Source organism: Tupaia chinensis, unplaced genomic scaffold, assembly GCF_000334495.1.
Source record: "Tupaia chinensis unplaced genomic scaffold, TupChi_1.0 Scaffold138757_1, whole genome shotgun sequence".
NCBI lineage: Eukaryota > Metazoa > Chordata > Mammalia > Scandentia > Tupaiidae > Tupaia > Tupaia belangeri.
Genome location: NW_006198649.1, coordinates 2713312 through 2727995, shown reverse-complemented (window position 1 = coordinate 2727995; position 14684 = coordinate 2713312). Strand labels below are relative to the sequence as shown.

General features: G+C 35.2%; 1 protein-coding gene across 1 annotated transcript in view; it reads right to left on the bottom strand.

Moving 5' to 3' along the window:
- Positions 1-14684, bottom strand: part of LRP1B (LDL receptor related protein 1B) — a 1871701-nt gene that overhangs the window by 297858 nt on the left and 1559159 nt on the right. The window contains exons 52-55 of the mRNA XM_027765590.1: positions 9655-9768; positions 9258-9407; positions 6478-6600; positions 3432-3551 (exon numbers count right to left, since the gene is read on the bottom strand). Of these exons, the coding sequence (XP_027621391.1) occupies positions 3432-3551; positions 6478-6600; positions 9258-9407; positions 9655-9768 (507 nt within the window). The remainder of the gene's footprint in view (positions 1-3431; positions 3552-6477; positions 6601-9257; positions 9408-9654; positions 9769-14684) is intronic.

The following is a 14684-nucleotide window of genomic DNA, read 5'->3' as shown; positions in this document are numbered from 1 at the left end:
AGTCAATTGGGAAGAAAATGGGCCAAAGAAAAAACTGATGGCTTCATTCCATAGTTGTCATTACCATCTGGGGATGCATTGCCTTCCTCAGGGAAAAGAATCCCAAGGGAAAATGAAGACAAGCTGATGGAATTCCACTGGAACTCTCTTGTGAATTTATCCAGACAATAATGACACCCTATTTAATATTTACTTCTGTCCTAACTGTCATTACTGATAGCTGAGTGACCTCAGAGATATTTATTCATCTCTGTTATTTTCCCTTTTTAAGTGTAGAATGGAGAGAGACTAGACCATAGTTTTCGAAGGGAAATCCTCCATATCCCATATCAAAATCACTATGTTAAGAAAAAATGTGTTACATCCTACATGAGAATATTCGAAAGTGAAGATAGAGACTACATTAACAAACTTCTGAAAAATGTTCTTTTGTGTAATAAAGGTTGGGAGCCACTGAGACAATTAGAAAAGTTAGGTTCCCTTAATATTCTAATGTATTGGTGTAGTTCACTGATATTTTCTAAAGCAGTATTTTTAATGTGTCACCAGCTTCATAGTTGGTTTGTAAAATGCAGCTTATAATTAAATTAAATAGACTTGGTGTTTTGATAGCATATAAACATGTCCATTATCTTTTTTTTATTATTATTGCCAGAATGTAAGTGTACTAGTCAGGGAGAGAGAAAAAGAGGAGCAGGAGAAAACCCTCCCTTATGGGGTGTGGTCATACTACAATTATTTTTTTTTTTAATTTTTCCATTCTTTTGGGATTTGTGGCACTTGCACACATGCACCCAGCATGTTTCTCAAGATGTTAAAGTGGGGATTAAAACATATGGGGTCCATCTCCTTTAAGTACTAGCCATGACTATAGCCCTCTATTACCATATTAATCTTATTTTAAAGCATTATCAAGACACACACACACACACACACACACACACATATATATATATATATATATATATAGACATGACAATAATATGTTGACAGAAGGAAGGAGGCAAAAGAATAAAACCTAAAAAGAATGAGAATAAACTCAGAGTACAGTACACATTGATTATTTTGGATAATCACAGTAGTTACATAGATAGACATTTTTGTACCCATTTAACTAGAAAAGAAATCCATACGATAAGGACTAAAATGAAGCACACATGATTACAAATCTTTAAAATACAGATACGGAAGAACACATCTCTGTATGATTCTAGAGCTTTTGTCCTTTGTCCACTTAAAAAGCACAGAGCTGTCCATGGAACTCTGCAAAGTAGGGTAAACAAATGGTCAAAAGCAAGATGATTTCAGAGACTGGAAACAGGCTCATCTTACTGCAAATGTGTAATCCTTTTCATAAAATGAAAGAAAAGCTTGGAACCAAGAGGTGGCATGGTATTTGAAGGCACTGGACTCCCACATGGCTGACTGTGGTTTGAGTCCTGGACCTGAAGGCTTTCTTCCTCACTCTCCCTCTCTTTCTCTCTCTTTCTCACTCTCATTCTGTCCCTCTCTGGTCAAATTTTTAAAAAGTATAAGTGAATAAATAAATAAAGTTAAATAATTAATTCTTTAAAAATAAAAAAAAATTAACAGCAAAAAAATTAACTAAAAAGACTGGTGAGTCATCAAATTGATTACTAATTTTTTCACTTTTAGAGCTTTTTTTTGAGAGAGATTTTTGTGATAGGAAGTGTGCACTCTCCAGAGAGAAACAGAAAGCAAGAAATCAGCCCTCATGGGGGATGGTCATGCATAATCCCTTCTCTTGAGATTTTTGGCATACACACACATGTGCCTGGCATGAATTTCAAGCTACTGGGTCTGGGACTCAAACCGTAGTTGGCCATGTAGGAGTCCAGTGAAGTAATCACTACACCGTCTGCTGGTCCCGAGAGCTTTTTGATAGTAATATTTCCATATTTACATTCAATAAATCATTTTAGCTCTGTGAATAAAAAGTATATTTGTAGGGGCTCAAATAGAAGCAAATAAATTGCCTAATATCTCCAATTTCATATTATCCACAAAGAAATTTAGCTTAACTTGAGCACTACAGAATACTACATTTGTCTCTATGATAGTGAGCTAAATAACAGGCCATAACCCTTGAAATTTAAGAGAGGTGTTAAGTATACCTAACTCTATATGTGAACCTTATTTTAGGTCTCAGGTTCTTCTCTCTAAAATGAGGATAACAGTGACCAAACAGAACTAATATCAGTAAGGAATATGTAGCTACATATATAAATATGTATTTGAAAATGAGTCAGACAGAAATACAGATGTGTACACACAGAAATAAATTTGTAAAACACCTGTCCAATTGTAACAAATATATGGAAGTTTGTTTCTTTCTTTTACCCTTTAGAAAATCCAGTTAATTATTCTATTTAAGTACCTTTAAAAATATTTCTGATTATGAAAAAGCAGTTAAACAGGCTTTGTAGTTGACAAGTAGAAGGTAAATATATGCAGTCTCCAAAGGTCCATGGGAAATGTATTATTTAAAAAGAAACACATAGATTTCAAAAATACTTGCACAAAAATCAACTCTTAACTTTATTTCATTTTATGATGAACTTTTTGAAATCCCCTCTTATAGAGATTTGACAATAACACCTTCATTCTACAAAGGTGAGTTTTAAAGTACATTTAAAAGTCATATGCAGGGACCAGCAGATGGCAAAATGGATATGTCACTGCAATCCCATGTAGTTGACTGCGGTTTACATCCCAGACCCAACTTAAAACATGCCATGCATGTGTGAGTGCATGCCCAAAATCCTGAGAGGAGAATCAAGAAGGGATAGCTGTGTAGCCATCTCCCCTGGGGGTTGATTTCTCACTTCTAGCTCTCTGTGTCTCTCTTTCTCTAGTCTCACTTTCTGTCTCTCTGTGTCTCTCTTTCTCTCAGGCGAGAACATGTACCCTATAGCAAAAATTTCTCTAAAACAAAAATTAAATTAAATTAAATTAAAAGTCATATGAAATAGCCACCTTCCTTCACTTCTCATTCAAAACAATTTGGTAATAATGATCATTATAAAACACATACACAGCACACATAATTTGTTGCATTATAAATTAGTATACTAATTTTGGAGGGCAATTTGGTAATTATGCTAAGAGTCATAAAAAAAAGCTCGATCATTTAAATGATTATTCTCAATCATTGAGACTTACTCTAAAATTAGAAATAAAATGTAAAAAAATATATTTATTGTGGCAATACCCAGGAAAAATTCTAAACATTTTACAACTGTACATGTGAAAATAATGGGAAAATCATAAAACGTTAAAAACAGCTATGTAGAGGCATAAATGAATGTAACATACAGTTTAATAAATTGGAAAACAAAGCTAGTCTTTCCAAAATGAAAGTGCATACCTAGTGCTTAAAAACTGAATGAGAACACAGAGAAACAACTCACCACATACGCTATCACTTTCGTCTAATCCATCTCCGCAGTCATCCTCTCCATCACAAATCCAGTGTTTAGAAATACATTTTTGTGTAGAGCAAGCAAATTGGTTCCAAGAGCAAGAAGAATCTATAAAGCAAACAAGAATCTTTGGTTTAGGTGTAAGAGAGAGAAAAAAATCTGTTGTGACCGTTCAAGGACTGATCTAACAATGGGAAAGTTGTTTTTAGAAGAGACATATTTCTTCTCTTTGATGCCTTGATACAATGTTGACAATTGCTTTCATGTTCCCTGTTTTACAGGTTATGCAACTATGTTCCCTTAACATAATTTTCATATTGCCTTTGACCTACTAATTATTCTGGCCACTCTCCTCTAAGAATATTCCCAGGTTGTCATTCTTCAAAAATACACGGTATGCAGATTAAAAAAAAAATGAGTATTCCAGTTGTAGTCCAGTCATCCCGTAATCAATTTTTGTACTAACAGAAAAAATTATATCCTAAGTAAAGTAGCGATATGGTATGGTACACTGATCGCTAGATATATATATATATATTTTTTTTTCCATGTGGTGTGTGTGTTTACTGGAGAGAGACAGAGAGAAGGAAGGTGAGAAATCCCTTCCCACTGCCCCAACAAGGGAGGATGGTCATGCTGCAGTTCTTCTCCATTCTCCTTTTGGAATTTTGGGCCCACCCCGACACACTCCCGGAATGATTGTCAAGTCGTTGAGTCTGGTCTGGGATTGAAGCCCTAGTCCCTCATGTGGAAGTCCAACACCTTAACCAGCACAGCATCTGCTGACCCTGTTTTTTGTTTGTTTGTTTGCTTTTTTTTTTTTTACTTTTCTTTTCTTTTCTTTTTTTGGAGAGGTTTTGACTATAGGCGTGTACACTCGCCAGAAAGACAGAGACAGAGAGACAAAAAGCGAGAAATCGCTCCCCAGGGAGGATGGCCATGCCACAATCCATTCTCCTCTCGGGATCTTGGGCACACATGCACACACGTGCGGTGTGAGTTTAAGCCACCGGGTCCAGGACTCGAACCATTGTTGACTACATAGGAGTCCAGCAACATAGCCATTATGCTAACTGCTAGTCCCTGCTTGTTTTGTTTTAAAGCAAGATGATTAAGGAGATTTTAGCTTACAAGCCAACAGTTTCCTACCTATACATACCTAAGATGTTGGCGCTTTTGTGTCACTCACTTGGAAACATTTAAGCATATTTATTACATCTGACTAATAACAACCAAATTCATTGGAATGATGACTTTTTGGTTACCATATTATTTGTGTATAATAGCATGGTTCATTTCTTTCCAATGCCAACTTGATATTCTTCTTTTCTACTTTCAACATCTCCACCGGGCATAATTATCACCATGAAACACCCAAAAATAAAATGATCCCAATTAAAAATGTTCAAAATATAAATTATTATTAAAAATAACTATTTTAATTTTGAGTCTGTAAAACCATTTTTTTTTTTCAATTGCCAGAGAGCATGTGCACTTGCCAGAGGGTGGGAAGAAGTCCCCTAATGGGGCGTGGTCACACTGTAATCCACTCTCCTCCATTTCTCAGTCCTTTCAGGATTTGGGGTATGCACACACACACATGTCTAGTGTATTTTTCAAGACACTGGGGCCATGATTCAGACCACAGTCAGCCTTTTGGGAATTAGCTTCCTTAACCATTAGGCCACAGGACAACCCTACAAACTATCTTAAAACTTTGAATTTATTATTTTACATGTTAAGATTAGCTGCAAAATGAGGGAAATTTAGAAAACTGAAACCTGGAAAAAAATAGAATCTAAGAAGCTGTAATCATATAATAGCTTTCTGTTCAGAAATTATGAATCCACATAAACCACTTTTGAAGTTTTCTGTTAGCCTTGTTCGGAATCAGGCTCTAATGTAAAGATATATGGCATCTTAATCAAACAAAATGGACCTTCACATTTCATGATGACATTTACTTTTAAGGGAGTTTGACATTTCACAGAAGATCCATTTTTAATCTTTTTTTCTACTCTGTCTATTCACCACAGTGTATGTTATTTGTGTTAAAAGAAAATAGTGAATATGTGCTCTGTTTTTCTATAGGATTTTTTTAGATGGCTAATCATGAAATCCACATACTTTATAAAACAAATTTTAAAATGCTTTCTTACCTTTACAGTGTAAACTAAAATTTATACACATAGTAATAAATTAGGGAGTTGTGTGCAGAATAAGAGTTTAAAGAAATAGAAGTTTATTTTTTAAAGCTATACATGTAATTTATACAAAATTTTAGAATAATAATATAATTGCTATATCAGGTAGAGGGAGTATAATGAATAGTGTGTGCTTCAAATATTTATTTTTATAGTGGAAAGTAAATATATTAAATGCCACCTAAAGTCAATAAATCAGGAAATGAAAGTATAAATACATCATTTAGATGAACAAAGGTAACTATTTAAGAGAAACAGAAAAGTTTAAAACAATAATGACTGGGACAAGAGATTATTATTCTTTTTTAAGTTCTTCCGGTTATCTTAATTCTTAATGTTTTGCATTATTGACATGTGTAATACGTGGTCTGGTGGTTAAGGTGTCTGGATCCCATATGTCTGAGTAGGTTCAATCCCCAAACCGACAGCGCGAGAAATACTGGGTGCCTGTGCAAACATGCCCGAAATCCCAAAAGGAGGGAGAAATGAGGGAGAAGGGATTGTGGAGTGCCCATTCCCCGTGGAGGGTGATTTCTCACTCTCTCTCTCCTCAGCTTTCTCTCTGTCTCTGGCGAGTACATATGCCCTTTGGCAATTAAAAAAAAATCAGTTAATGATAACACATATAAAACCATTCCCCGTGGAGGGTGATTTCTCACTCTCTCTCTCCTCAGCTTTCTCTCTGTCTCTGGCGAGTACATATGCTCTTTGGCAATTAAAAAAATCAGTTAATGATTATGCATATAAAATTCCTATGTAATAAAACATAACCAATAACCATAAAAATATGAGTGTGGCTTATAAAATTAAGGAATGATATAATGTCTCACCACAATGGAATTCATCAAGTCCATCCTCACAATCTTTCTGACCATCACATATCCAGGTATTCAAAATGCATCTTCCACTAGGACAACCAAAATAATTTTCTTCACATTTATGTTTGTTTTGAACTGTGATGAAATACAGAATGTAATGTCACATGATTTAAATTAACCTTAAACTTATATAGATATATAGATAGATAAAATATTAACACACCTTAAACTAAGGATGTAAATAACAGACAAACTTTTTAAAAGTAGTGAAGATTTTCCTCAAGAGTGCCAAGGTCCTAAAACCAAGGAACTGAACATTCTGGTTGCAGTGAGGCACACCTACAATCCTAGCTAATGGAGAGTCTCGAGCAGGAGGATTGCAAACATCTGTTAAAAATAACTATCTTGTTCTCTCTCCTTTTCCCTTTCTCTCTCTTTGTCTCTTATAGAGAAAAAAAAATGGAGTTTATTTAATGAAAAAGTAAAGTACCTGAGTAGACTCTAAAGCAAGTGATCCTAAGGCCAAAATGTCTTATTTTGGTAGAACATATTCTTAATTCTCTGTCCATAACAAAATAAATAACAAAATTAAAACAACCGGTTGATCTTTACTAAAAAAAAGTGTGGATTTTTAGTATTTCTACTATTTCCTACTATCTTCTTTTTGAGTATGCTTCAGTAAGATTTAGACAAATATTCTCTCTTTTAGTGAAGAAAAACAAGTTGTATTAGAATCTCTAAAATTATACTTCGAAAAAATATAAGGAAAATTTAAAATGTCTGTAAAATTATTTTGTAAATAATATTTTTAGGTTATGAAGTATTATTATTATTATTATCTTCAAAAATGCATATAAAATAGTGATCTTTTCTTTACTCATTGTCATCTGTCCCCTTTCACCATCAGGTCTACATAATTTTAGATTGACTCATATATATTTAGAGAACAAATTATAGATCATTCATGCCTATCACATATAATGTTCCACTATGACTATTTTAAGATAACAAAAGTTACTCTCATTTCTTTTTTTTTGAAGAGGTTTTTGCTATAGGGCGTGTGCACCAGGCAGACAGAGAGAGACAGAGAGACAGAAAGCAAGAAATCACCCCCGGGGGGATGGCCACTCTGGCAATCCCTTCTCCTCCATTCTCCTTTTGGGATCTTGGACATGCACACACGCGCCTGGCGTGAGTTTTAAGCCACCGGGTCTGGGATGTGAACCGCGGTCAACTACATGGCAGTCCAGCGACATAGCCATTATGCTAACTGCTGGTCCTTACTCTCATTTCATTTTTAAAATGTGAATGATGTTGATCTAATTAAAGGTGAAAACATGCTTTGGAGTGAATTCACATTACACCAAGAGTCTTGAATGTGTTTCACGTCTCAGTTCTTAGACTGTTGCTTAGAATGAGCTGAATTATTTAGACTGTCCAATTGCTGAATTCCTTCCTGTCTATTCATCTGTCTCAAAACTCTACATGAATATCCCTTTCCTTCTTACCCAATATAAAAATCACAGTTGTCCATTAGGATTGAAAGTTAACTTTTAAAATATTTTATTAAAACTAGGAAGAGATAAAGTCCACAAAACAGGAAATAAAATGTGTGCTTAGTGAGTATGTATTATATGCTGCATTCAAGATAATTTCAAAAATATAAGTCATAATAAGGTAAAGAATATTTGCTGGAAAGAACATTCAATTGACAGTTGTGTTCCGTAAGTCTAAAGAAGCATTTCTGTATTTCTTCATTATTTTTTTTTTTACATAATTAAAAATAAAACTGTTTTAAATGTGGAAGAGCTACTGTGAGCAATAACCAAGAGTCCAGAAATGGACTTACTCACTCTGAGATGCAGATACTCTTTTAAATCCAGGAAAAACAAAAATATCATCACAGAATATTACACATGTTAAGCAGAAAAAATAGAATCTGTTATTGCTCATTAATACTGATCTTTCATAAAATCAGTTTTCCATGGCAGATTGTGTGTGTTTGTGGAAACTAGTGTACAAAATAGTGATAGATATAATTTATTAAATCATTTCAAGAACATGTTGCCTGTCGATTAAATATGCAAATATGAACATAGCCACGGGATGGGAAGGAGCAAACAGCAGCATGAAACCAAATTTAATAATGTCCTATAACATGTCTACTGTCAGGTACCAATAGTTTTTATTTCAGTGTCCTCAAAAAGAAACAAAGAGTCAAGATCTTTCATAGAAGGCAGTATTCTAAGAATATAGACATTTTTAGAGGTTATTTATGTAGGTAGCAAAAGTTGATAATAGGATGTAAATATACCTATTTGACCTTGATCTAATAATTATAACTATTACTCAAACTACAAAAAATTCTGTAAACTACACCCAACAGCCTAACATGAATATACCAGCTATAATAACAGAACAAAGCTAGTAATAAAAAACTTTCTTTCTCTTTCTAGTCTATGAATAGTTATTTCTAGTCTAATATTTCTGTTGAAGCTTTATAGATTACACATTTTAAATACTTAATCACCAATTTAAAAAAGAATTAATGATGTACTGAACATGAACAAGAAAATTGATCCAAATTTAGGATAGATTTCTTGAGTATCCTTTTTAACTCATTTAAAAGGATAGTGTCATGTTTAGAACAGGATAATTACTTTTGAGTCTGTATCATTTTAGTTTTAATGCCAATCAGTGAATATAAAAAATAAAAATCAACAAATTTATTTTACACCACTAGCTATCATCTAAACCTTCACGGTAAAGACAGTTTTTCTTTCTAAAATTACCTGGGCACTTTAATTCATCTGAATAGTCTCCACAGTCATTAGACCCATCACATATCCAGGTTGGCAGAACACACAGTGAGGTAGAATTACATCTTATGAACCCTGTGGTTTTCACTCCAAGTTTATAGAAATGTGTGCAGTCTGTATTATCTAGAAGGAAGTAAACAGAAAAAAAAATTGAAAAACATCTCATTTGCAAAGTTTATGAGCCTTCCATGTAGGTCATAGACAGAAGAAATGTTAATTTCATTTGAGAAGTAAATATGCAATTATCCTACACAACAGGGGTTAATTACATATCAGTTCTGGACGAGGTTCAGTAAAAAGTTGGACAGTGTTCAATGCAATGCTAAAGGTGCCCAGGCATGAACAAACAAAAGGTAGTGGAATATCTTACTGCAGTTCTTTTCATCCGAAGCATCTGCGCAGTCTATGTTCTGGTTGCATCGTGCTGATCTTGGAATGCAAGTCCCATCTGCACAGCGGAACTCAATAGTGGCACAAGTTGAAACTACAAAAAGCAGGTAAATAAATAAGTGGATAGATGAGACAGAAAATGACTTTGCTTTTTTATATTTTTGAGTGCTTTAATTAATTGATATAATTTAATTTGATACTGCTTTTTAATTCTGAGGAAATCAGTCTTGACCCCTGGCCCCCCAACTCCAACCATGGGATAAAAGCTCTTCTGTCTTCCCCTGTCACATGATTCTTCCTCTCTTTTGTGATACTTATCATACTGCATTGCAACTTCTTGTTTATGTACCTGAAGCCCCACTGGATTCTAAGATCCATATGAGCACAAAGTACACCTTGTACACCGTGGTAAAACCAGTCCAGCAATGAATCAACACTGAAGAAAAATGAATGCTGCTAGAATTTTTCTTTCCTTTCCACTTCACTAGTAGAAGTTTATGGCATTAGGCAAATTTCTGATTAAATGCCTACTAAGAAATCCCAATCTGGTGACTATAAAGTGAAGTATTCCCTGCTATGAATGAGAGAGAGATTGAGAGAGATGGGCAAGGGTAACCACTGAACAGCTGAGAGCAACTAGAAAGCCCTCCATGCTATGCCATACTCCTTTACATAGCATATTATTAACATTCAGTGTGGAAAATATAGATACCACAGGCCAAGGAACATGTAAGTGTAGTATTTCTTATCCCTATTGTTATGAAAATGTTTTCCCACTCCCTGCAGTACTTGGATAAAAATCAGCCTTAATATGCTACTGTCATTATATAAACTTTATTTAGAATAGTTTATTCCTAATTAGCTATTGCTTTCTAATCACTCACCCATTCATTAACATATAATAGTTTCCAGCAATATGTTGTGAACAGGTGCAGGGCATGCAACGTATATTAAATCAACTTAGGTGAGATTTTTATTTTAGATTCAAATTTCCACAGGTTGATTACATTAATGTACAACCTGAAGAGCTGTTTGATTATGCCACTTTTACTAGTGTTGATATTTTAAAGAGTCTATTTAATTATAAATAGAAATTATATCAATTGTAAATGGTTAAAAAGCTACCTTACGATATGCAAATTTTACTCAAGGGTGTATATGTCATTTGTATTTTATAATGTACGGTTCTTATTATATTTAATTATATCTTGAAATTGCATACTTATTTGTGTTTAAATGATGATTAGAATAAATGTTTTATTTACAATTTGCAATTATAATTGCTTCACTGTTTTCTTCATTAAAAATAACATCTTAGCATATAAAATAGATAATGCTATTATGAGTGGAGATAAATATATTGTTCCAAAACAGGAAAAATAGTCTTTTCTTTTATTCGAAATAAGCAAAAACTCTTCAATATTTGTTTAAATTAATTTGTATGTTCAATTATTTCTCATTGGGGACAGTAAGTGGAGTATTTAGCATAGAAAATAATGATGTTAGGCCTTTTCTGTAGCCCGCTGGTTAAGGGAGCTGGATCCCCATGGCTGGCGTGGATTTTTTTTTTTTTTTTTTTGGAGAGGTTTTTGCTATATTGCTATAGGGCACATGCGCTCGCCAGACAGAGAGGTAGAAAGCGAGAAATCACCCATCACCCCCCAGGGGGAATGGCCACGTCACAATCCCTTCTCCTCCATTCTCCTCTCGGGATCTTGGGCACGCACGCACATGCGCCCGGTGTGAGTTTAAGACACCGGGTCCGGGACTCGAACCGCTGTCAACTACGTGGGAATCCAGCGACATAGCCATTACACTAACTGTTGGTCCACTGGCTGGGATTTTAATCCCAGCCTTACTTTACTGGTAGGTATTTGTGTATGTGTCCCTAAACTCTGCTAGGAAAGAGATATGAAGAAGAGATGGCAGTTGATGACACCCCATTAGAGAGTTCCATATTTCTCTATATTTCTGGCAAGCACATGTACAACAATTAGACTAAAAGAAAAAGAATTATATTAATCATTTATGCTTCGATTTCCACTTCATTATCTGCAGACTCTTATTAACTTTGTTCCAAAAGATGTCTTATAATCTCTTCATTTGGAAAACAGGATACATTTTTCTGTGAAAGTTATTTTAAATAGCTATAATATTCCTAGACAAGCCTATAACAGTTTATATCATAATGTACTTTATCTAACTTATAGTATATTTGAAGTGAGTTTAGGATGCCAAAAAATTCCAAATAGAAAGAATTACGATTACTCTCTATCACCATCTTGCTCCTTGCTTCCACAGGTAATGCTCCATGTCAGTGGCAGGGAGTCCAAGTGAGCAGTGCTAGAGATCATGAAGAGCCAAATCATGAATCCTTGAACATGGGGGATGGCATTTCAGATAGTCAATAAAATTGAAAATTCAGTGATTTCACAGTAATGGAACTTTAAATCTAGTGCTGGAGGGGAACCAGCAGTTAGCATAATGGCTATGTCGCTGGACTCCCACGTAGTCGACCGCAGTTCGCTTCCCGGACCTGGTGGCTTAAAATTCACGCCGAGCACGTGTGCGTGTGTTCCCAAGATCCCAAGAGGAGAATGGAGGAGAAAGGATTGCGGCGTGGCCATCCCTCCAGGGGGGTGATTTCTCGCTTTCTGTCTCTATGTCTCTCTCTGTCTGGCTGGCGAGTGCACACGCCCTATAGCGAAAAACCTCTCCAAAAAAAAATTCTAGTGCTGGAGTTCTTAAGTTAGAAATAGGAGTAAACAATAACTTGTGAGGGACCAGCAGTTAGTGTAATGGCTGTGTCGCTGGACTCCCATATAGTAGACTACAGTTCAAGTCCCGGACCCGGTGGCTTAAACTCACACCGGGCGCGTGTGCGTGCGTGCCCAAGATCCTGAGAGGAGAATGGAAGAGAAGGGATTGTGGTGTGGCCATCCCCCCAGGGGGGATGATTTCTCGCTTTCTGTCTCTCCGTCTCTCTCTGTCTGTCTGGAGAGCACATGCACCCGATAGCAAAAAAAACACTCAAAAAACAAAACAAAACAATAACTTGTGAGAAGAGAAAAAATGTGGGGAAAGTAAAACGTTAGATGAAATTTCGAGAAAAAAGAAATGAGGAAACTAGATGGAAAGAAACTAACTTTGAAATTAAGAAGAATGGTTAAGAAATAGTATTTAAAAGAAAGTTATGGGGAAAGAAATGAGGTTGGAGGTCAAGACAGCAGAACGGAGAGTAGTATGTCTACAGGAGGTATATTTTTTTCTTCCCGTTTCCCCATCTAACAATAAGGTTACTGAGTCCTTGGGAGGAGGGCTAGGCTAGCCCAGTGGACTGTGTGATATGTGGAAATAGGCACAGCCTGCTCATTTACACCTGGTCCTGTCTTTACTGAGCACATGACTTGGTGTGGAGTCTGAGAACCACTGGAGAGTTGAATAGGGTGAAGAGTGGCAATGGAATTAGACATAATGAATGGATGTAGAATTATGTAGGCAGTAGAGGCAAGGTGGTTAAGGAGATTAATACCCCCTGCTTTAGCAGGCAAGGAAGGAGGGTCTCGTGATATAAGAAATCCACAGAAATAGTTGAAAGTGCCTTAAATAAGTAAACAAATGCCTCTTTCACGAAATCCTCTTCCTCTCGTGCCTCAATTGCAGTCGTTCTTCACTTGGTTTTGGTCAGTCGAGTATTAAAATTTCTTTTACCCTTAGGGTGATTTTTGAGAATGAAAGATATTGGAATCTCTAATTTTTCAAATGAATATAAAAGTTTTCTGATAATCTTTCCTCAGGCTAAAAGTCCAGAAGAAGAGAGAGAGAGAAAAATAATATCGTCCAAATAAAGATAAGCCTAATGAGAAATACTAGACTTTTCCCTCCAGATAATCCAAAAGAAAAACTAAGCCTACAGACGTGAGTGAAAACACACCACAGCAACACCAAGAATAGCAATGAGATACTACAAAGGAAGATCTGACAGGAATTGTGGATCAAAAGGAGAAGCAAAAGAGAAAGTAAAACCACTCTCTCCTTCCAATACTTTCTTAATGTTCCTATTCCTTCCATTTTCTTTTTACCATGTCAGTTAAAATATTTAATGAGATATAAATTATATAAAATCAATTGGTCTTTCTGTGGTTCTTAGGAAGTTTTTGTAAGTAACCTAAGTCAATTCTCACTTCTATCTTCCATTACTTAGCCTGTAGCAAAAGGAAGCTGCCAAGAGGGAAAAAGAAGGCATTAACTTTGATGTCATATCTCTCTCCTGTTTACTTGCAGACCACATCTTTTATTTAATTATTTAATATACTGCTTAGGTTCGATGGGTATGCAAACCCAGAAGGAATAGTGATTTCTTCTCTAGCCACATTTATTCTTTCCCTTTAGCTGGTTGTTTGTGAAATCTTTGAAAGGTTTGCTATGAACTTAGGAAAAAGTAACTCCAGTTTCCTCTAAATTCCCTCTAAATTCAGTAGCCTGAGAACTCCAAGTCTCTAGACCTCGTAAAGGTATTCTTGTGACCCAGGGAAACTCAAATACTTCCTAGAGAGAGCAATTTATACATATTTCAATATTTACAGATTTCAATAGGGAAGAAGGTACATCATGTATTCTTCTCAGATCTATTCACTCAAACTCTTACACAGCCAGAGAGGAATAGAAAATGATAAAGCTTCCTAACAGCTCCTCGTATCCCTCCCAGACATCTTGATATTCAGTCATGAAAGAAATGCTTATGCCAGGGCAATAAACGAAAGTTTGATGAGAAGCTGTTTTTTATTTCTCCTCAAAAAAAGAATAATCGAAAATAATTTCTTGTAACTTTCATTTCTGGTCTGCAAATAAACTCTGCGTTTGTGAAATTGAAAAAAAAAAAATAGTGGCAACCACTATTGACAACTAAATTAAACAAATAAAAATGTGATAATACTTCAAATAATTTACAGGAGAGTCTACCATAACCTCTCACTATGGCTTATCAAAATTTCACTATATATATATATA